This window comes from Rhopalosiphum maidis, chromosome 3 (assembly GCF_003676215.2).
Source record: "Rhopalosiphum maidis isolate BTI-1 chromosome 3, ASM367621v3, whole genome shotgun sequence".
Lineage (NCBI taxonomy): Eukaryota > Metazoa > Arthropoda > Insecta > Hemiptera > Aphididae > Rhopalosiphum > Rhopalosiphum maidis.
In genome coordinates, this window is record NC_040879.1 from 46,652,281 (window position 1) to 46,676,965 (window position 24,685).

General features: G+C 26.1%; 3 protein-coding genes across 4 annotated transcripts; 2 read left to right on the forward strand and 1 right to left on the reverse strand.

Annotated features, from left to right (window-relative positions):
• The first annotated feature begins 269 nt into the window (after nucleotides 1-269).
• Nucleotides 270-11,539, forward strand: LOC113556122 (E3 ubiquitin-protein ligase COP1-like). 2 transcript variants are annotated; one of them, XM_026960887.2, is made up of 11 exons: nucleotides 372-1,108; nucleotides 2,454-2,569; nucleotides 6,488-6,651; nucleotides 6,718-6,886; nucleotides 6,988-7,093; nucleotides 7,317-7,497; nucleotides 7,566-7,712; nucleotides 10,528-10,719; nucleotides 10,802-10,951; nucleotides 11,135-11,211; nucleotides 11,292-11,539. In XM_026960887.2, exons 1-11 carry the CDS (start codon nucleotides 998-1,000, stop codon nucleotides 11,442-11,444), a joined length of 1,566 nt encoding a protein of 521 aa, XP_026816688.1. In that variant the 5' UTR covers nucleotides 372-997; the 3' UTR covers nucleotides 11,445-11,539. The 2 variants fall into 2 exon arrangements, with proteins under 2 accessions (XP_026816687.1, XP_026816688.1); XM_026960886.2 differs by lacking the exons at nucleotides 6,488-6,651; nucleotides 6,718-6,886; nucleotides 6,988-7,093; ... (4 more) ...; nucleotides 11,135-11,211; nucleotides 11,292-11,539 and adding an exon at nucleotides 4,034-6,333 and having other exon boundaries at nucleotides 270-1,108.
• A 1,536-nt stretch (nucleotides 11,540-13,075) lies between these two features.
• LOC113556737 lies at nucleotides 13,076-20,541 on the forward strand. The gene is made up of 3 exons (XM_026961863.1): nucleotides 13,076-13,513; nucleotides 16,876-18,258; nucleotides 19,595-20,541. Exons 2-3 carry the CDS (start codon nucleotides 17,002-17,004, stop codon nucleotides 20,429-20,431), a joined length of 2,094 nt encoding a protein of 697 aa, XP_026817664.1. The 5' UTR covers nucleotides 13,076-13,513; nucleotides 16,876-17,001; the 3' UTR covers nucleotides 20,432-20,541.
• A 1,857-nt stretch (nucleotides 20,542-22,398) lies between these two features.
• On the reverse strand, nucleotides 22,399-24,631 carry LOC113559243. The gene is made up of 4 exons (XM_026964900.2): nucleotides 24,042-24,631; nucleotides 23,880-23,979; nucleotides 22,702-22,834; nucleotides 22,399-22,635 (listed from the first exon to the last, which is right to left on the reverse strand). The coding sequence occupies exons 1-4, from the start codon at nucleotides 24,063-24,065 to the stop codon at nucleotides 22,503-22,505; spliced, it is 390 nt and encodes a 129-aa protein (XP_026820701.1). The 5' UTR covers nucleotides 24,066-24,631; the 3' UTR covers nucleotides 22,399-22,502.
• Between the last annotated feature and the right edge of the window lie 54 nt (nucleotides 24,632-24,685).

Here is a 24,685-nt window from a genome sequence, read left to right on the forward strand (position 1 = left end):
TTATTATTGTAAAGCAGTGCCTATTTAAGGCATTACGTTTTCGTCGTCGGGTCGCGGCCCGGTCGTCGGCCACGGTCGGTAACCGTCGCGATGCACTCGGGGCGGAGCTGAGGCTTACGGGGCTATCGACGAAAGGCTTACGGCTGACTACTATTCAAATAATAATAATAATAATAATAATATTACACCCGTCGTCGTGCCTCGTCTCGGCACGCCGTCGAAGGTCGCGCCAGATCGCCGCGGTGCCCACGACCTCAGGTACCATGCCCGTGATCTGTGAACGATCGCTTGCAGCAGCAGCAGCTCTATAGGGTATTGATATTGTTGTGAAACATCGCCGCCACTAAAACGTTGTTATCACCGACGTCGACGTCGCTGTGGTAGTTATCACGGTTATCACCATAGGTACCCGATACGGTTGGAAGATCTACGGTTATCACGATCGTCGATTTTTTTTTCACTCTCACTCGCTCGCTCTCTTTCTAACCCGTTTAGTGCACGAGCCGGACCACGGGCTCTTTTTGTACTTTTACTCGCCGCGCCGACTACGAAGTACGAAGAAATACGAAAATATTTCTGTGAAATCGTAACGTCCCCTCACGTGGGCCGCCACACAGGACGTGTCGTTGCGGACTTCCGACGGATAACGGTTTCCCTATCAACATAGGGGCTGAGCTAGAGCAGCCGAGTGGAAAGGGACAGAGATAGTGCCCTAGCGAATCGCTATCTCCGTCCGCGGCGGTTATCTTCGTTCCGTCGGCCGTTGATAGGTTTTTTATTATTATTTCGCCTATCTTGTCGTCGTCACGTTCTACACCGTTTCGACGTTCGCCGACAATCACTCGTTCCGCCGCCGCAGTTCTCTTGGACACGATCACCGACGTATCTAACTCGCTCACCGTTGCACGACCCATCCAGCTCCATTCCGGTTCCGTTCCAGCAGCATCCGGCCCATCCGAATGCGCTGTTCGAGTCTTCCAGCGACGTATTAACAACCATGTACTTACGTGCATCCGCGTCGCTCTCACGTATCACCGCCATCGCCAACCGTAGTTCGCCGGCGGTTGTCAGACGTAGAGATTACAGCGACAACGTCGACAGTGCAAAGGTGAGGTTTACTGATGGGTGTTCGAATTTAACCAATAGTCCTGTAATGTCTGTGTCGATGCCTAAGCCCCTACCGTGTTTCAATTGTCTGGTACACATCTTCATGTAGTAAGCACTAAGCGATCCTCGTCCCATTTATATTGTCAAACGTAGGAAGCAATGGACTAGCAGATTCAATGTTTTTTTCGGATACATTTTCCATTTTAAATATCTTTTTATATCTTAAAGATTGAATCCACAGGCGCAAATAAAGTGAGGCTTGGGGGGCCTAGCCCCCCCTAGAATTACTATAGCCCCCCAAAAAACTAATGATTTAATTATATAATACGTTCGAAATCCGGTCCAGCCTCCCCCCCCAAATTTCAAATACTATTTGCTCCAATGATTGAATTTAAATTACGATTTTTGTTTTTTACATTATATACCTATATGCATTGATACTTATTGACTATCGCGACTACCTAACCAAATAACTGTTCGGTATTAGACGAAAAACAACGGAATGTTTTTTAGTTGAAGATGAGACTGCGTCTACACTTGTACAAGCAATTAAAGACAATGTAAACCTAAGTACAACTATTTATTCTAATTGTTGACGTAGTTATAAAACAGATGAACCACATATGCTGGTTTTAATCAATTAACCGTCGGCCACACTTACAATTTTGTCGATCCCCAAACTAGTGCTCACTCACATAATTTCAAAAGGTTGTGCAGATTTTTTAAATAGTGCAACAAAAGAAGTACAGTTTGTCAACATATATACAGTTATTTGGTTGAATTCATGTGGTGTCAGAAACACGATAATCCATGTATAGGCATTTTAAATTGCATGGCTAAACATTTTCCTCCTCGAGTTGATTATTTTTATTCCTAGTTTTTATAATTGTTTTAATAACTTAATTAATTTCTTGACATTATGCGTAAAGAAAGGTAGTCGCAATATATATCTGTCTAACGCTTTAATGTTTTCAATATCAGTAGATAAATTTAAAAATGTATATCACTAAATTTATAAAGTACTCGGGTAAATGACCTTAACTAGGATTTTTTCCATCATATTTTATGAACAGTGGTAAGTGCTAATAACAATACAATAAAACATCTCACCAATATTATATCTTCAATTCTATTTAATTTTTTTTTTAATCTTCTATGATAAATGGTGTTAAACCCATATAGTTACATAAATATTGATAAAAGTCTTTTGACTTACTGATACATATAAATGTTGTCTTTCTAGTCAACAGGTGCTTATAAAGGAAAAAATATAATCTCGTTACCATTGAAGGTGTTTATTTTTCATTGAATTAACAAAAAATAATTTTAGTTGTTTAATTTTGCAGAGAGGACTTGTCGTTGGTGTTTACATTGACAATTCTGGAAATAACGTGAAACTTACACCAGCAGCTGAACAGATAAATCAAGAAAGTAATGGCACAATTTTAAAAGCATTAAAAATGTAAGTACCTATATGATGTTAAATTTATTTTAATAGTTTTAAGAGCGGTGAAAGTATTTTTTAATGTTTTAATCTATATTTTTCTGCAATTTATTTAACCATCCAAAATAAATTATGTTATTTTATTTTTAATATTTTTAAGTTACGATTTATATTAACATTATTTCATTATGCTACATTATTCCATCTAAATACATATCATTAGTTTTTAATTACACTATAAAATTAGTTATAATTATAGGTCAATTATAATTAAATTACCATTATACCAAACTTCTTATTTATCATTCTCATACCTACCTATAAATTGTAAAAAGTCAAAATAATAGTAAAACAAATTGTATACCTTAATAATCAATTCAGTAGTATAACTAGGAATTTACAATGTTCTTGTCAATATTATAAGTCAGTGGGCCTTGAATTTAACAAGCATGCTAATATGTTTTTTTTAAGCATTACAAAATATATAAAATATAATTAAATATATTTAATTTTAGTAACTCATTTTTAAAATTAAATTTATCTTTGAATCAATAAAATATTGACAAAATAACACTACTAAGCACCTACTGTCAATTTAAATACCTCAGCTCACAGAAATATAACTTGTATTTTATTTTTGATAACTTCATTAAAAATATATGTATATAAATCAGAATTATAGTTAATACTTTTTGTTTTTATTGTTTATCAAATGTCAATTTTATTTAAAAGTACTAAATTGAATGTATTTGTGTTCATATTCAAAATTTGTTAAAAATAAATAAACCTTAGTACTTATCTATTATTAATTATAGTTAAAGAAGTATTTTATCCCTTCTTAATACTGAATACAATTGAATATACTTATTATAAAATAAGTAATACAATTCAATCAGGATTAAATTATTATTTTAACTTCCTATATTTCTATATTTATGTAAGTATGTTACATATAGAAAAATAATTTAGGTACCTTATACGTACTTAGATTATTATTTTAACTGATAAATTTATATATTTATTTAGCAATTTGTTTTAAGTTTGCTCCTCGTAAACTGAAATGATAAGAGATGATTATGTACTTATTAATGTGTCATAAGTATTAGGCATGAATAATAAATCATATTATTTTTATTGCGGCTTTAAGGATATCCTAACCTTCCAGATAAGCTTTTTCTCCAAAAAAATATATTTTACAAATACTTCATTACTTTTCACTTTTGATTTGCTTTTTTTAGTTAATTTTTTTTTATATCGCTGAAGCCATATTTACAGATTCTTATTAAATACAAATTTGGTAGGTATTTTTCTTTCTTATTTTCTTTTATATATTTTTTATTAGTATTAAAAAATTGCTATTTTTAGCATTATATTAGTTTATTTTTTAAAGTAGTTTACAGTTAATTTCTCTTTAAGATTTTGAATTTATGCCTGTATGATATATTAATATTTAATAAAACATATTATTTCTTATTGTTTCAGTTTGCGACATACTAAAATGTATTAAAATAAAAATTAAAAACCATGTCTGAAATGACGGAGGAAGAGAACTCCGGATCACGTGCAATCAAACGTCAACATTTGGATTCCACTGACACTTCATTATCAAACTCTTCATCTGATTATTCTTGTCCTGTATGCTATGATATTATCCATGAAGCACATATCACAAAGTGTGGGCATTCATTTTGCTATAGTTGTGTTTCTAGAAGTCTAGAAACAAATTCTTCTTGTCCAAAATGTGGAAACTTATTATCAGGAGGCATTTGTGATATATTTCCAAATCTAGCACTTGATAAATTGGTAACCAAGTACAAACTAGTAAACCCTGGACGTAAATTAGAAAACTCTAGTAAACTAGGTTTAATTGCTGGATTACGAGGATTTGTCAATGCTGAATCTAAAAAATTAACCTTGTCTGACGTTGATGCAATGTTGGAACTTTTAACTCGACGTAAGCGTAAACTTGAAGCTGAGTCGGCTTTGGCTCAAAATCGGTTACTTTTTGAATTCCTTGAAAGGTTATTATGTGATAAAGAATCACAAATGCGCCGGATTGGAAGACAAGTAGAGTTAGTGAAAAAAGATGTAGCTTTTGTAAAAAAAATTTTAAAAGAATGGGAAGCCAAGAAACCAGTAGCTTCTGATATAGAACATAATAATATCAATGAAAAATTTGATAACACTCCTCCAATAAATAGTGTAAATAATTGTATCCCTGGTAATATTCAACGTAGACGTATGTGTTCCCATTTTGATGATTTTGTTGATTGTTATTTTTCATTAAGAGCAAAAGAATTAGTATTTGGTAATAGACACTCATCAGAAGAAGATGGAAATATTAAAGAAAAAGATCATGAAAAGGGATTGGACGAGTTTCGAGAAAATCTAGTGAAATTTTCTAAGTTTAATGCCCTTAGACCTATAGCTACCCTGAATTATGGCACTGATATATTCAATAACTCAACTATAGTGTCAAGTATTGAATTTGATAAAGATGATGAATATTTTGCAATAGCTGGTGTAACAAAACGCATTAAAGTATTTGAATATGATTGTGTATTACGTGACAGTGTTGATATTCATTATCCTTGTGTAGAAATGATATCTGCCTCTAAGATATCTTGTATTAGTTGGAATTCTTACAGAAAAAACACTGTTGCCAGTAGTGATTATGAAGGGGCTGTATGTGTGTGGGATGCAGGTACAGGTCAACGTACAAGGATATTTCGAGAACATGAAAAACGATGTTGGAGTGTTGATTTCAATAAAGCTGATGCTGGACTAATGGCTTCTGGATCAGATGATGCACGTGTTAAACTTTGGACACTTAATCAAGAACGGTCCGTTGCATGTCTTGAAGCAAAAGCCAATGTATGTTGTGTCAAATTCAATCCAATTGGTGCTTCTTACCTTGCATTTGGCTCTGCTGATCATTGCGTTCATTATTATGATTTACGACATGCAAAACGTGCTTTAGCTATATTTAAAGGCCACAAAAAAGCCGTGTCATATGTCAAGTTCTTAAATGGAAAGGAAATGGTTTCTGCATCAACTGATAGTCAGTTAAAATTATGGAATGTCAATGAAGCCCACGAAGGATGTGTTCGTTCTTTTGTTGGTCATGTGAACGAAAAAAATTTTGTTGGCTTAGCCACCGATGGTGATTACATAGCTTGTGGGTCTGAAAATAATTCACTTTATATTTACTATAAAGGATTACAAAGAAAATTATTTACATTTAAATTTGAAGCAAATAATGCAATTTTGAGTGCATCTGAAGAGGAAAAAGATAGACGGAGGGATGATGACGTTAATGAATTTGTTTCGGCTGTCTGCTGGCGTCAAACATCCAACATACTCATGGCTGCTAATAGTCAAGGAATAATTAAAGTTCTTGAACTTAAATAATTTTATGAATCATTTCATTATCACCATAAAATTGTACATTTTTAAATTAGTTAATGTTATTATTTATTTGTATGTAAACTTGTCTATTTATCTCATTTGTATGCAATATATTTTGGAATAGTGTGATATTATGTGTTTTATTATAAGAACACCATTGACAAAGTGTATAATTAAATATTATTATGTTGTATTGATAAATTTAGAAATACCAATATTAAGTATCCGTGAATTTGTGTGCTTCCATAAGCAGAATGTCCAATGTCCTATATAGTATTTATAATAGATAAATTTATATTTTTATTATTATTATTATCATTATTATTATTATTATTATTATTATTACTATTAGTTAATTATAAATGTGTTGAAAATATTTTATGTAGATGAACAGTTTAATGTGAATGCAAATTTACTAGAAATATATTTATATAATTATATATGATTATAGTGTTTCCTTATTTTTATTCCATTTTGAAACAATTTAGTCAAGTAATATAGTAATTTAGTAATATTATATTTTTCTAGAGGAAAAAAGTTTATGGAAAAAGGAAAATCTCGGTTATTTTTTAATACTAATCCTAAATATGGAACAATTGCTGTGGTTGGAATCGGTAAAGAAGAATTAGATGATAAAGAGTATTGTGATGGCATTGATGCTAAAAAAGAAAATATACGCATCGCAACAGCTAGTAATATAATGACATGATTTATTTGTTAGTTTTAATTTCGTGTTTACTGAATAAATTGTATTCTAGATGGTTGTCGCAGTCTTATAGATTGTGGTATCCAAGATATATTTGTATCTTCTATGGGTGATTCAGAAAGTGCTGCTGAAGGTTCTACCCTAGGAACTTGGAAATTCCAAGAATATAAAAACAAAAAAGACTTAATTCCAAAAATATCATTATTTGAAGATGCTCATAGGTTTGTATATTAATGATATAGGGAAATAAATACCATATTTTATTTTTATGCAACTAAATTTCAGTGAAAACTTATATCGGCCTTTTTTTTTAATGTTATAGTAGTGACGGGTGGAATCAGGGAATAATTAAATCCAATGCTCAAAATTGGTCAAGGAAGCTTACTGAATCTGCTCCTAATCATATGACTCCAATTATGTTCTCTAAAGTAATGTATTAACTTGATTATTAATTATATTAATAGTTTTCTACAATCGTATATGATTTATAATTGCTATAAGACGTCAAGTGTAAAACAAATGTCTATATAATTATTCTCATCCAGTAATTTGTTTTGTATAAAAATTTGATATTTATTTTTAATTTTTAAAACTTTATTTTATTTACTTGATGGTTATTTGGTTTGAAAAAAATGAAATATATTTTTTTAGGAAGTTCAAGAAGTACTTGGAAAACATGGTGTTAATGTAATAGTTCGAGACAAATGTTGGGCCGAAGAAAAAAAAATGGGAGGCCTGTTAAATGTGGCTAAAGGCAGTATACAACCTTTATCATTTTTGGAAATCAATTATTCAGGTGGACCCGTTAATGACAGACCTATAGTTTTAGTTGGTAAGCTAATATAAATACTGAAGTCGTGCAAAACAAAAAGTAATACACATTACTCTTATGTTTAACAGGAAAAGGAGTGACTTTTGATAGTGGAGGTATTTCAATCAAACCATCAGCAAGTATGGGTGAAATGCGAGCCGATATGATGGGTGCTGCAAATGTAGTAGCTGCCATCTCTGCAATAGCAGAGCTAAAACTTCCAGTTAATGTTATTGGTAAATAAAAAATATATAAGTATTAATTTATTAAAGCCAAATTAATTTTACATAGTCTGTTAATGTAAATTATTATGTTAGTTTTTAATGTTAAAATTTTTTAATCAATATCCTATCTCTAGTTATGACACTTCAAATGCTGAATTAGGCTTTAATAACTTTAACGTTTTTCACACAATTTGAGCACAATGACTAGTAGGTTCATGTAATTAGTGGTGACTATGTTAGTTTTAAATGGTATTGTATTAAAATAAAATTTGCACCAGTAAACAGTAAAATATGGGACAACTTTCATGTGCTTATATTCAAATATTTATAATTCGTATACCTATTTTCTATGGATTACTTTTGTCTACCATACCACCACCCACCTAAATTAGTTATTGCATCTTCAATATTTGTATGTACTAAGTTATTGGTGTCATTGCATGTAATACAAATGGAAATGTTACAATGTGAAAACATAAAAATTATTCATTAAAAATATATTCAAGTTAATAATGTTGATAAGGTTTATGTACTCCTCACCATAAATGTCAAATCATAATATATTTTAGGAGTATGTTATATTCCAATGTCTAGTATATTAACTCATACACAGAGTACATAAATACATTAGAAATATTGACATTAATATAATATCTGAGGACTAAACCAGACACTGAATTCTTTAACAATGACTTTTGGCTTGAATACAATGGTATTTAATTTAAAAAGGCCAATATGATATGTAACAATTTTTTTTGCTTAATTTATATTAAATGATTGATTCTATGAAATAATTTTATTCTACTTTTTATTTAATGTTTACTACAGACAAATATTTGATTGTTAATTCTATTAATCATAATGACAATTTAATACCTATTGATTGTTATAACCCAGATAAATTTGAATATTAAATAAAAAAATATTCATAATTGATTTTATCTACATTTCAATTTTAAACATACTAACTATGATGTCTTCAATAAATATCTAAACAATATTAATAATATTATGTATAAATTTAATTTAAAAAAAAATAATAAGTTCCTTAAACTTTATAAATTAACTAATAAACTAAATTATTATAGATCTAGTTATGAATTATTATCAAAATAATATTATACTTAATTTCTGAACAAGAATCAATAAACCTATAAATAAACCCAAAGACTTTTGGAAATTGTCTAAAGATAAATTACAATATAATATTTTACCAAATAACACGCATTTAAATAGCCATTGCTTTGACAATTTAGATACATTTACAAACAAATGTAGGTCTGTTTCTACTTCTATTTGTTTCTTGAGATCAGTTAATTTTATTACCACCTGTTAAACCAGTCACTGATGATATAGTTGATTTATCCTCCTGTTACTTATCAATATCAATAGTGTTTGAATGCATTTCTCAATTGAAACCCAATATAATGAGTGGATTATATTCAGTTCCATCTATACATATTTATAAATTTAGATGCACCTTACCAGGCCAATATATTTTTTATTTTCATTATTCTTATTTTTGGGCAATTTTCATTTGTGCTATACATTTTTCACACAATTTAATTATTGAAATCTGATAACAAAGATGATATTCAAAACTATCAATCCACCTTTAAATGAATTGTTTTATTAAAGTTATTTCAAAAACTTTTTAAACTTAAAATAATGTCTTTTCTTAATCAAACACTTATTAATATTCAGGTTTTTATAAAACTATATCATCAATTACAAACTTTTCAATTTTTAAACTGATTTGTTATGAATGAAAAGCAAGTAGATATCGAGTATACAGATCTAAAGAAAGTTTAATGTTTATAACACGTTAATCACAATATTGTAATTGGAATCTAACACATTTGGGAGTAACTGTTTGAATGTTATTATAGTTTAATTCATATTCCATGAGAAGTAAACAAGTGGAAACTAATAATCCCATATCTAGTTTAATCAAACTTTTTTTTTAAGTTTATCTGATATATAGTCATCTAAACTTATTGTTAATACGAAATGGACATTTTTAGCTTTTAGAAAACAGTTAACAATATAGAAAATAAAGAATTGTAAATAAATATAAAATAATAGGTAATTTACCATGTTTAAACCGGTGTATATATAAAAAAAAAAAGTATAAATAAAAGTTTACATTTTAATATTTATAAGTTAAGAATATAATTAGACTATACATTTATAATAGAAGGTCATGCAGGCATCTACGCTTGAGACAGTGGTATAAGTGGTGGGTTTTTTAATTTCTAAAATTTTGCACTGCTGGCAAAGTTAATGTGGTTGAAAAAATTGATTGTTGATTTTTTATGTACTATGATATTGTGGGTAGCTGGAAGTTATTATGAAATGCGGATTACAATAAATAAACTTTATAATACACATTAATTTGTTGTCCTTAAACATGAAGTCCTTGAAAATTTTATCATATTGCACAAATCAAAAAATACATTATCGATTTATTCATATGATGGGTTATAAAATAGGAAGGGTTGACACTTCATGTATTTATTAAAGAACTAGACCTTCAATTGTCAAAAGCTTTGATTTCTTTTTTGATCTACCAAAGAAGTTAAAATATTCTTAGTTTTGATTTTATATTATTATTGTATAAAGCACTAAAGTATTAGCTATACATTTATTACATAATTATTAAATAATATTTTTCTCATCTATTCTTCTGTTGTGTTTTCCCACATGTTTTGATGACTTGTAAAATATTTATTTGTTTTTTTAATTACTATACTTTTTGCTCATTTGGAGCGTTATCACTTATTGTTAATTTTATTATATAGTCATTATTTTATTATTCACACTTTAGGTTTGACTCCATTATGTGAAAATATGCCTAGCAGTAGTGCAGTAAAGCCTGGAGATGTTATTGTTGCCATGAACGGTAAATCTATACAAGTAGACAACACAGACGCTGAAGGTAGACTAATACTTGCAGATGCTCTATGTTATGCAGCTACATTTAAGCCAAAGATCACTATAGATCTTGCTACTTTAACAGGTAAATAAATAAAATTATTTAAAATTACATTTAGAGAATAATTATATTACAATAAGTACGAAGAAAATGTGGTGTTAAATAGGTGCTATGATGGTGGCCATCGGGGGAGCTGCTACAGGAGTATTTAGTTCCTCTGACATACCATGGGCTGCCGTGCAGTCAGCTGGCTACTACACAGGTGACAGAATGTGGCGATTTCCTTTGTGGAATTATTATTCTTCATTGTTAAAAGGTACTTACCACACAAATAAATTAAGTTAAGTTAAATTAAAATAACTAAAAAAAGTACTCTAATAGATACAATGTAACTGTTAGTTGATTGTATTTAGAAATCATCATACAACTAATAAGTTAGCTTATAATAATAAGCTTTATAATATGTTGACTATGTGTTTATTTATTATTGTCTCCACAGGTTATTCTGGTTTTGATTTAGACAATATTGGGAAAGGAAAAGGTGGTGGTGCCTGTACAGCTGCAGCATTTTTAAAGGTATATTTGTATATATACAAAAATTTTAATGTATCTAATAAAATAAGACCATATCTTTATGTATAATGTATATATTACAGGAATTTGCTCCTCCAGGCGATTGGATTCACATGGATATCGCTGGAGTAATGAAATCAGATGGAACTGATGGATTGTACATATCCAGTGGCATGTCTGGCAAACCTACAAGAGCATTAGTACAGTTCATTTCAAATTTGGCTGAAAAAAATTAACTTTGTACCATATGTATTGCTTAAGTTATTGCTATGAATATTGTAGTCCTTAGTTATTTTTTCTAATAAAATGAATTATTAAATTTCCTATTTAATTGTTATTTATTATGTATATAAATGTAACATAGTTTACATTAAACAAACAACCTATACTGATATAAATAATAAAAATAAGTTTTTACTATTAACTGTCTGAAAGTATTGAATGATAAAAATATTTATTTTATTGATTGTTTCTGAATAATTAAACTTTTGATTAACGTCAAATAGTAGAGCAACTAATGTATATAATATTCTACATAAGCTAAATTCAATTTTAATCAAGGTTTTTATCCCTATTTTACAGTACATTATAAAAATTATTTTATAATTAATAATAAAATGAATCAACCTTTAAAAGTTATGGAAGTTCATAAACTTCCGCATGGAACTGTACATGAGCTTATATATGATATCGTGTAATGGATTACTTATATTTTAATATAATATAAATAATTACACAAAAATTATTTGATTGAACTATTATATTTCAATGTAAGGTTTTCAACAAGTTAATAATAAAGAAAGTATAAAAATACGATGAACTTAATTCCACAAATAATTGCCATAACCATCTAAATTTTTGACAAAATTGGATAATCATACACAAAATAAAGTTTATTCATCAAACATTTTTTTTTTGTTGTTGTCGACTTAAAAACCATTAATTGTATCTAGATACTTGAAATTTTCATGACATTTTTATATTGACATTTTGCTATACATGGTATAATTTTTTAATTGTTCAACTTTCAGTTATTTATAAATATTTGATATTTTCAATATATTAAAAATTAATGAAATGTTTATGACTAAGTTTTGATACAAATTTCTCATAAACGGTTACTGGATGCAATAAATCTAAAAAAATATATCTAAGCACAATTTTTTTATACATATTTTAAAGTTCAAATTTTTATAAAATTAGGTATTAAAACAAAAAATAACAATTTTGTATTTTATTTTGCTATAATTCAAAAATATTTTTAAACGAGGATTCTTACTTATGTTAATTATATTATACTCAATAAACACAATATTACAATGACATTTTCAAAATATTTAAATTTATCTTTTTTATACTAGGTATTAATAATAATTTGTATATCCAAAACGACCCGAACCTCTATTCACAATTCACATTTTACACTATTTTACGGTAAGTCGGTATTGATTAATTTGACTCAAAAATATTGTGTTAAAAAGCGTTTCTATGTTGTATTTTTCGTAATAAATAACCATAAGTTATAAATTAAAATTCAATTCTTAAGTCGGAAGTCGAAGAGTTCTAGCATGTATAGGCTTCCAATAAATATTTGTTCTAAGCTTAGAAAATTATATATTCTATTATAAAAATCCATCGGAACAGATGAAATTTAGTAGTGAACACTAACTAACTACCTATATTATAGTGGCATTAATGGATTGTGGAACAAACTACATTTTTTTGAAAAAATAAGCATGTAATCGGACAAATTGATTTTGGAACAAAAAAGAGCGATCCTAAATTATTTAGTGATAAGGATAGATAATATATGATTATAAATTAAATAATAATGTTATCTATTTTCCACGGTACTTACTACTTACATACTTACTAGCTACTACTTATACAAACGGTTTTTAATTTTGATTTTTCAATTTGATTATTGTTTCTATAATTATTAGCTAAGTATCTGAAATTAGTCGGATGTCGATATAATACATTATTACATGAAAAGGTTGAATTGCCTTAATAATAAAATGTACCGATGTTACCTATAATAAAGCCAATAGCCAATAGATATGTCAAGTGCGAAAAATGCAAGACGACTGCACGAATGAAAGTTAACCAACTTCATATTATTTTTCAATTTTCTGTTTTATTATTTCTGTATTATAATCTGTAATGATACTTTTAAGTCATATAATTAACCTAATAAAGTAGTTACTTAACAATAAATAATATTCAAGTAATATGATAACTTCATCGACAAGGACTACCTACAAGACTTCATTAAGACCTAAAATACAATTTGCACATCACAAAGGTAATTATTAATTATTTAATAAAACACAACTTCAAATTCTATTGAAGTATAAATTAATGTATAGTGAATTTATTAATTTGGTATTCGGAAAAAAAAGCCCCGTACCAACTAAATACATTATTCGTTATTTTATTATGATTTACATAATTAAATATGATTATTACATTTATCTATGTAACGCTTTTTTAACATACCTAAAAGTATAGCTGCAGTCTCTACTTAACATAGTCATTAACATGCTATTTGTCATTTGTACTTACATAATTTAAAAAATGTTAAAGGATAAAAAATTAAAATAATTAAAAAATATAAAATAATTGTCATTTGTTTATAATTTAAATAATTTTTTAATTTTATAATACAATTAATAAACAATTATTTTAAATTTTTTTAAATTATGTGGATACAAATGACAATATTATCGACAATGTTAAATGTAAATTGCAGCAATGTAGCTATATACTTATATATATATCCTAAACAATTGTTATATAGATAAATACAAAGACTAATAATTATATTTAACTATGTAAATCATTATAAAATAACAAATAATAATGTATTTAGCTGGGCTTTTTTTTCCTAGCTTCATTAATTTATATATATAATAACATTAACACGTAAAATGTATTTGGAAGGCAAAATTAAAATTATTATAGACCTAAATGCCATGATGAATATATATGTAACTGAATGTTCACAATTGTTGAGTGCTGAAAATCACCTAGTAAATGTTGACATACACCTACTAAATTGGTGCATGTTGAAAAATTAAAATAATATAGACATGTACTAGTGGATGTTGACATTTACATTAGGATTTTGGTCAATGTTGACAATTGACATAAACAACACGGTTTTGGTTAATGTTGATATAGGTTACGTACTCGCACATAACATTATAGTATAGTACTATAGACTATAGACTATAAACAATAATATAAAATAGAAATTATATGTTTAGTTATAAATATTAACAATTACTTTTATTAATTATGATTATTATTATTTAATAATATTATACCTGTATTATTAATTTAAATTATGATTATTTTGCCATACAAAAATTATTATTTTAAAACAACTGCGAAAATTATTCTACTTATTGCAACATGACAAACTGTCCTGACATTTTAAACTGCATAAAATGTCAACATTTCTACAACCACACTTTTTTGTGGTGCACTTTGTTTTGCAATTACATCTTGTATAGGTAGGTACTAGAATTTTAGATAAGATCAGATTAATGGCGACATTAACCAGTGACTGTCAGCACTCACCAATTGCGGACATTCGCATTAACATATACGTTAAAAATAAAGATATTTCTATCTTGTACTTATTGTTAAAAATTGAAATAAATCATTTTAAAACCTTAGGTTTGAGTAAAATAGCCATTTATAAAAATTATGCATAATTAATTATTCAATGCATACATTGCTTAATAAAAGTATTATCTTCTCAAGTAAGATATATTATTGAATTTTAATATTGAATTATTGGTAAGTACTGGAAAATATATTATAAATAAATAACTCTTATGTGTTATATGATTATAAAAATAAAACCTATAGCAAGTCAATAAGTAAATTAGTTTAAGAAAAAATTGTAAGTTAGGTACATATTTTATTCAAATATTTTAATAGTAGGATTTAGGATGGTTTTGTCACTGTATTTTTCTGAATATTTTGTTGAATAAATAAAAAGATTGACAAGTAAGTAACGTTACTCTATTGTATAATGGTTGTATTGAGTGAGTCACTGTAATAAATGTGTTAAATTTAAATTCTATGATATACAATGTATACGAAAACATTGCATTTATTTTATTAATAATATTAAATAATTATTTTTATTAACTTTTGACTCAATATCAACTTAACGAAAACAGTGTGAATAGATTCATCATTGTGTAATGTAAAGTAAAATTCATAATATACAGTTTAATATCTCCAGAAACAATGTTTTTTAATTATAACAAAATAATAAACATCATTAAGTAACGTTAAACTCTATTGTATTTTTAGTTGTATTGAATGAGTCACTGTAATAAATGATGTTAAATTTAAATTCTATGATATAAATTTATACGAAAATATTGCATTTATTTTATTAATAATATCAAATAATTATTTATTAACTTTTGACTCAAATATCAAAACAAAAGTTTTGTGGATTACACTCAATTTCTTTTTCATTTCTATTCATCAATCTTATGGATGAATTTTATAACTATACTTTATTTTTAAAGTTTTACCGGAATAAAAGTTTTTTTTATCGATACTTAAAATAATAAAAACAAAAATTTTTATACTAAAACTAAATAAATAGCTCAAAAACTTTCAAATATTTTGAAAATCATACCATGTACACTTGGTGAAAATTTCAAATTTCTATGGTTATTCATTTTTAAATTATTACAGAATAACCAAATCAATTTTGTCAAAAATTATAGTATTCTATTTTTCTCAGTTATTAAGAAAAATATTGGAATATTTTAATCGTGATCTCCCAAAAGACCAACTAGATCCAATACTATTAGATATCTCTCCTAAAGTTGGGATTAATTTTTTTCAGCAGTTATACTGCCCAAATGATGATGACAGACACATAAAAAAACAAAACAAAGTTGAGTATAGTAATAAAATAACTGTTAAAAATAATTCAAATTGATTTTTAATTATATATTTTTGTATACCTATAATCTTTAATATGTATATGTAAACAAAATGCATTATTTTAAAATAATTCATAGAATTTAGTTATTGAAAAATTTTAATACCAAATTATATTGATTTTGTCTTGGTTATGTCTACCCATTAAATTACTTAATTAATTTGTGTTTTTTACATTATTTAGATTTTTAGATTTATTCACATAATATAATTGAATGTTAAGTTTAACATATAAAATAACTTGTTTTTACAAATCTACTTCTGAATACTCTTCTTTTAAGTTAAAGATTAGGTTAGCGATAAATGAACCATGATAATTTTTTTCATTAATAATAATGATAATGCTCTGCAAAATTACAAAAATACATAATTACTCTTTTTAATTAATAATACCTGAAATATCTAGAAAAAATTTAAAAAAAAATAACAAAAACAAAACTTAATTCAAGGTTATGGGTCATGTTAATGTATTAATATATAAGTTGAAGACTCCAAAATTATATTTTAGATATATAATGGCTATTCTCTTTAGAAATTAAAGAAAAAAATATGTACTCAATAGTTCATAAACTTAACTATTATGTATTTAAGTGTTATAAATTGCTTGTGATCTCAATTTAAATGTTTGACTGGCATTTTATTTTATTATTATACATTCTAAATTATTATTATACTTGTGTTTTTTAGGAAGACCAATGGTTAAATGCAGATCCAAATATACTGAGATTCATTTTACTTTATAATCAGGAATGGATTAAATTGAAGAATTGAATACTACACCTTAGGCCAGTACAAATAATATTTAATACTAAAATGGAACAAAATGCTATGGAGATAGTTAATGATAATGCATCAGATGAAAAAGCTGATGTTGAAATGGAACATCTAAATGACAAAGATAAACAAGAAAAACAAGAGTCACGTGTCAGTTTAAATGAATTAATAGAAAGTTGTAGTACTAAAAATGAACCACAAGAAATTAATGAAGATAATGACTTTGATAAAAGTAATACTAATATAATATTAGACAAAAAATTAAAAAACTTAAATGAATTTGTAAGCTGTGAGGATGTAATACAATTACAACAGTTAAAAAGTGGCCCATCATATGAAGATACAAGTGAAACTACAATTATACCAGAATTGAATAATTTTTTCGATCAAGAATTAGAACCTGAACAATATTTTAAATTAATATCCAAACAAACAGAGAATTTTGATTTAAGCTATGACGAAAACAATATAAATTTACCTAGCTTTTCTGATTCACATTGTACAGACAGTTTTTCTTGTTCACTTTATTCAAATAACATATCTAGTCCATCTAGTCCATCTTGTATTTCTTATATGTCTTCTTTGCCTGGAACCTCGAATGAACATTCAGAATATAGTTTAACTAAAGAAGATCTTTTATTTAGTTATTTTGAAAAAATTTCTCATGATAATCTTGATCCAATGTCAGAATCTAATGAAGTAATTGAAACAAAAGATGTTGACAATTATACTAACGATACATTAGAAAAAAAAAAATTAACAGAATTCGATCTTCTTCAATTTGTATTAGAAAATGTAAAATTAGAAGATAATAATGAAGTTCAAAAGAATTCTGAATGTTTTGTAGAAGACAGAATAATTATTAATCCAGATATAATGTACAATATTGAACTTAAATTACATCTTAAAAAAATGCAACTCTTAACAGAACAAATTTCAAAAACACCTGATGATTTAACGGTGTTAAATAAATGTAAGGAATTAATTTCAATCCCTAAAATGCAACACAAGCTACAAATAATTACTGAAGAATCTAAACCATTTCCTGAAGATATTTCTGAATCAAATTGTTCTAATATTCAACACAAGGACTGGAATAAAATAATAGTCAGCCAAGCAGCAGTGCTTACTGATGTTGGATTTGATTTTACTTCAAAAGATATTTTATATCTTCTAAGAGATGAATCAATCAATTACATAAAAAGATTAGCTGGTATTATGAAAAAAAATGTTGATGTTCAATCAAAAAGCTCTTCTCCAAGCAGTATTGATCCAATTCTGAATAGTCTTAAAGAGGTAATTTAATATATTATTTAATTAGACTTTACTAAGTTACAGATTTTTAATTCCTAAATCAATATTTATTTAATTAATAATTATCTATGATTTACAATTAATTTATCATAATTATTCTATTATTCCTTTAAGCTGCTTTATTTGTTGTTATTTAATTATTTTACTAAAACTATTTTAAAAATAACTACTTGTTTAAATTTTTACTATTATAGAAAATTATAGTCTTCATTCTATAATATTATTAGACTGAAGGCTAATAAATATATATAAATATATATAGTGAAAACTCTCTATAACAAATTTGAAGGGACCAGAAATTTCTTTCGTTAAAGATAGTTTTTGTAATATAGATAGGGTATAAAAAGTATAATAGGCTATAAATCAAACAAATCATTTTAATGTAATATTTATGTTGTATAGAGTTTTTTGTTGTAACAAGTTTTGGTTTAAAGAGTTTTCACGGTGTATATTTAATGTTATAATTTAAAATATAAAATAATGATTTTTTTATCTATAATGAAATGTTCTTTTTAAAAATCAATTAGTTCGAATTCAAGTTTCAAACATTAAAATGAATATGAACTAATTAAATTTATAGTTTTTTGTTTTTGGATGAATTAATTAATACTTAATAAATATAGTAATTTTTTTTTTGTATATTGTTACAATAGAATGGTTTAAATATATAGTATTTGTTTTTAAAAATGTAATTGTATTGTCAAAAACAAAATTTAAAATAGGTAGACACTTATTGAATATGCATTTTGTACAAGTATATAAATGCATATTTCAATTATTAAACACTAAATGATAAATGACAACATTTTCTTATTAAGAATACTAAATATAATTTTAAAGAAATACTTAACTATATACAAGTATTCATGTAATATATAACTATAGTCAACAATTTAAAACTCGATTCTTAAGCATATCGTTTTTTTTTAAATTTGTACTATTTGTAGTTCGAACTACAAATTAATAAAAGTATGTAAATAACACTCGCCATTTTGTTTTTCTATACCTTGTAAATAAATGTATGAAATAAAAATTTTCTTCTATAATATTTAATTAAAATATAAGTTCCTATTAATATAACTATGTTTTTTTGAAATTTTTCTTGTCAAAAAACAAACTAAAAACGTTTATAAAAAAAAAAATAATAATTTAAAAGATAATTACTTGAAAATTAATGTGATAATATCCAGCTCACACAAAATAAACACATTTTTTCAAATCGCTGATTTTTATAAATAATTATATATTCTTCAATAATAGCTAACTGTTTGATTTGAAATATTAGATTACTAATTTTTAAATTTTTGATTTGTTTCAGATAGGTGTGAAAGGTGGTGTGGAGGAATTGATCAAACATTATAAAAATAATGATGTATTTGATAGGCGTAATAAGTTATTAAAGGAATGTGAACACTTTCGATCAACTATTGATCAGTTTGTTAAACATTCATTATTAACCACTACAATTAAAAATAAAAATGACACTCAAGAATTTATTGTTGAAGAACAATCAACAAGTAAAACAAATGTTACAAAGATGAATATAGAAGAAAAAGCATCCACAAGTATTGAAATTAATCATTCTCAATCTAGCAATATTGATAACATAAATACAGCTCTAGGAAAATCTGAATGTATTAAAACTAATATAGATGATGTTTATAATAGAAAGATGTACTATACAAAATGTTCAAACACTGATGTACAAATTAACGATCTCTTAAAATGTTCACATATGATAACTATACCTTCAAACTGCAAATCTAATTCATTTACGAGTAAAAAATCATTTTTAAGCACTAATAATGTATGTAAACAGAATGAAAAAAGTACTAATTTTCTAAAAAATAAAAAACTTTTTGATATGCTCAAGTCGGATAATATTTTTGATGCCACTGAAAACAAAATAAATATTGATAAAGTAAAAATCCAATCTACCTCGACCTCTAATACAGTTACTCCTAATTCTGTTAAATCTATTGGATTAGATCATGCATCTTTCCAAAAAGTTGTTGAAGAATTTAATAAAAATTTCGATCATGAATCTATTTATGGAAACTGTTCATCAACGCAAAATAAACCTGTCTATAATGATGCAGATACCGACAATGCAATGAACGAAGAAAACTATGCAGACTATCCCAATCGAGAATGAGAATAATAAATTACAATTATAAATCAAATGCCAAAGAAATGTATTTATAAGGGATATTTTCTACAACAAATGTACTTAATATAAAAATGTTGTATTCAAAAGAACTAATTTTATATTGTTAAGATTAAAATTAATCAATTATATAATTTAAAATTCAGAACATTATCTGTGTTTATATCATATTTAACGAGTTACTATTATTTTTATATTGGAATATTTTACATTTTTACACACGCATTACTTGCTTAAAAAATATAATATAGTAGATTCTTCTTATTTCTATCTTTTTTTTTTTTATCTTGAACTATACTGAAATCGATAATTTTTCATTTTCTGTAACACACAATTATAACTTTTATGACGGTAAGAATAAAAAAATCATACAAAAAAAAAAAAAATAGTTAAATTATGTATTTTTAATTTTTAAAAAAACTCGAAATCTTGAGTTATTTTATATCTTGATTCTTGAACCTTAAACTTCTTTTTATTTCCCTCGAGAGTTGACATATTAACAAGAGCAATGTTTTGCAAAATACCTACTGCAGATACATAAATAGTATTTTTATAAATCTATGATACCAACCCACAAACACAAATAATGTTCTTATTTTTAATTTTGATAATATAATTTCAACTCTAATATTAATTATATTTTATATTTTTATTTATGTTTGTAATTGTAAGGCAAAAATAACTCTTGTGAGTGTGGTAATGGCAGCTACCTTTCAAAAATTGTAATATTGTTTTAAAAAAATTGGAAAATAGTGAAATACATAAAATGTATTATTGTAATAAAGATACTTTTGAAAAATTTCAATTCACTGTATATATTTAGTATTACCATTTAATTAGTTTTTAACTAAGATTAACTAAGAAAAGATATAAAGTTCTTTTAATTACTAGATAAAATAATTATAAAAATATGATATAATTATAATCACAATACAAGTATAATTTTTATTATTTATTTACTTTTTTGGGGTAACACGTTTATTTATGTTTGATGTGGAAAATCATAATTTGCATTTTATTTCTATTTAAAATAGTAAAATGTAATATATTTTTATACATAATTTCAAAGTTTCATCCAATTTATTTGATTTAAGAATTCATTAGTTAATATTATTTTAATTAAACAAATTAATTTAACCTATATTCTATATTATATTATTTTTTATTTAACCCTAGTGACCACTAGGGTTTACAAGCTTCTTTTTCTACTTATTATTTACATTTTCATATTTTTTATCTTGGTACATATCATATTACTCATATTAGTATATTATTTCATGTGTAATAAATGTGAATTTTACTGATTCATATATGAAAATACTGCCTTTAAGAAATAGAGCAATAGAACACTTGGCTAAAGTGGCTAGCAAGTAAATTTTTTAATGACATTAGTTAATTTACTTAAATTTTCGATATCTATTGTTATTTTATATTTATTATTCAATTTTATTCAAATCATTTTGAGAATATTAGAATATTTTATTTATACCATATTTATTAATAGTAATAATACCTTTAACTAATGAAGTAATAACATATTACTAAACCTTGGTTAATCAAAACAATTTAAAAATTGTCTATATCAACACATACTTTTTTTTAAATCATAACTTAATATTATAAATATTAAATATCAATAAATTGAGATTTTGTAATGAACCTTTTTCATGAAAATGATTAATATAGTGTAGTAAGCAATAAAACTAGGAAAATTCCTACAAGTTATTTAAGGTCTTCAAAATTAAATTGAGTTACCATCGGTGTTTTTATACAATCAAAGAAAAAACTTGTTTTTTTAAGTATTTAGATAATATTAATTCGACAAAATGACTTACTCAAAATAATCAATAATTACATACATGCAATACAAAAATAGATAAAAAATTTATTTTTATTTTTACATAAATGTAGGTCGGATATTATGTATATGAGTTACATAAAATAAATATCAAAAATACTGTTCACAATAACTGAATTTTAATCAATAATAATGCGAAATGGTATAATTAATTGTTTTATTTACAAAAATGTTATATTAACGAAAACATGTATCTTCATTTTATGTAGTTGTTGAACTTGTTTCTGATTCTTCTTTTTCTTCATTAACAGCTACATTTACTTGAGTCAAAGACGCTGGTACTGCTTTCGCTTTTGCTGTTTTATTGTTTTCTAGCCAAGCTATAAATGTAGCTCTATAAAATATATTACAGTTTATTAAAATGTTTATTAGTGTGATATAATTATATATATATACTTACTTGCAGTGCTTATAGGTGCAACTAACACTACAATATTCATTGTCCCACTCCGCATGTTGAATAGCTATATTATAGCAACCTTCTGCTATGCACATATCTTGTGTTTTAAGTTCAGGAGTTGTAGTACTGACTCCTATAAAAATAAAAAAAATAAATATATATAAGAATGTATAAAATTAATAAATACTATTTTTGTAAATGATAAAGAATATTTTTTTTGCTTATAATATGTTGTATAACTAATAGATAACAGTAATATGCTGTTATTTATTATGCACAAAACTTAAAAATGGAACGACCGATTGGGCTCATTTTTTTAAAAAAACTATTTTTAATATGAAATAAATAATAAAACAGAAAGAAAAATTGAAAAAGTCTGGAGAATAGAAAAATTAAAGTGCTTTTATTAGTAGAATTTTTGTATGAAATTGTGATCAATATATTTGCTGAAATTTGCAAATTTGATAACAATATTTTGAATCACTCTCAAAACGTTTTCCGGGTCAGCTAGTATGACATATTAATATATGTTATAAATTATTGAAATAATATAATAAATGTTTCTATAAAATTAAATCAACCTATCATAAAAATAAAATAATTTATTATCAAAAAAATATATTATCAAGAAGTATACTTAGGATATAATGAATTGTCTCCACTGACTCCAATCTAAATTGTTTTTCATAAGCAATAATATATTATTAAATTTAAATGTAGGATATTAATAACTAACACTCCACACTTACTGTGCAGTGTAGTGAGACCCATTTATCCTCCTTCCTTTTAAATTTATTTTTTATATTAATTGTTTGATTATATATTAAGTATACTCAAAAATGAAGAAAAATTATAGTATGTATCTATTTAACCCGAAACGATTGATTTGTCTATTGATTATTTAAATAAATTCAAATTGATTTTACAGCTTTAGTATATAAAATAATTCTAAAAGAAAATAACTAAAAAATAATGTTTTAACATTTTTAATAAAATACAATGTATAATAAATAACTTAATTGAATTAAAATGCAATCATTTTTACTAAGATAAAATATATAATTGATTTTAAGTAAATAGAAAATTATAAGAAAATATTTAAATTACTAAGGTAGCATAAAAATGATCTTGTACAGTCGTACCTATGTAACACATTTTTTATTAATTCAAACTATTACCCGTATTTACTGTTGTTGATTTACTCGTACTCGCATTGAATGCATCATCGTTTTCTTTGACATCGATGATGATTGTAGATTTACCAGCGAGTTTTTTTTGCTAAATTAAAAAATAAACAATTATGAATAACTCAAGTCTAGTGATACTAGATGAAACCTTACCTCCGCATTCACTTTGGAGGACATGGCGCGTCTAGTACTAGTGAACACAAGTAAACTACAGAATGAATATGTGTCGTTGCCCGGTGCTAGAGAATAAATTATAAAAGACTTAACGTCGAGGGTATGATTTGAAAGTAATAACTAACAGACGAACAGGCAATGATTACTTATAGAGATATGAAAAGTGATTTGATGTATACGATTTATTTTTTAGACATTACGTTGTTCGCAATACTTAGGTTTGCGTACAAGCTAAAAGGGTAGTAATGGAACAACTCAATGATGGCATTTGGTGCCCTGAATAATTAATAGTACCAGTAAGTAAATACTAAATATTAAAAAAGTTCTCGCGGGTCGCGATAAATCGATAATGCAACGCGGGACTTTAATCGTTATCACTTATCACAAATACGGACATGTTTTCAGACACATATACAAGGCGTATGTATTTTACTTTGTGGAGTAAGCAAACAGCTAATAAATTGACATTTATATATTATCTATGGAGTAAACAGTATCCATTTTTATTATTGTCGCCAACGCCGGTAGGACGCTAAGCTGGAGGTGCGCATGTCATGGACCGCGGTCGTTGTCTCGTCGACGGGGACGTTACCAGATAAGAAGAACGCCAAGCAGCTCTCCGC

What these genes read in the sequence shown, in the direction of transcription:
- LOC113556122 (XM_026960886.2), top strand. Translation starts at nt 4,076, where the DNA reads ATGTCTGAAATGACGGAGGAAGAGAACTCCGGATCACGTGCAATCAAA.
- LOC113556737 (XM_026961863.1), top strand. Translation starts at nt 17,002, where the DNA reads ATGGAACAAAATGCTATGGAGATAGTTAATGATAATGCATCAGATGAA. An exon ending in TTCTGAATAGTCTTAAAGAG is followed by an intron (nt 18,259 to 19,594) that starts GTAATTTAATAT and finishes GATTTGTTTCAG; the next exon opens with ATAGGTGTGAAAGGTGGTGT.
- LOC113559243 (XM_026964900.2), bottom strand. Translation starts at nt 24,065, where the DNA reads ATGTCCTCCAAAGTGAATGCGGAG. An exon ending in CCTCCAAAGTGAATGCGGAG is followed by an intron (nt 23,980 to 24,041) that starts GTAAGGTTTCAT and finishes TTTTTAATTTAG; the next exon opens with CAAAAAAAACTCGCTGGTAA. An exon ending in TGCACCTATAAGCACTGCAA is followed by an intron (nt 22,636 to 22,701) that starts GTAAGTATATAT and finishes TATATTTTATAG; the next exon opens with AGCTACATTTATAGCTTGGC.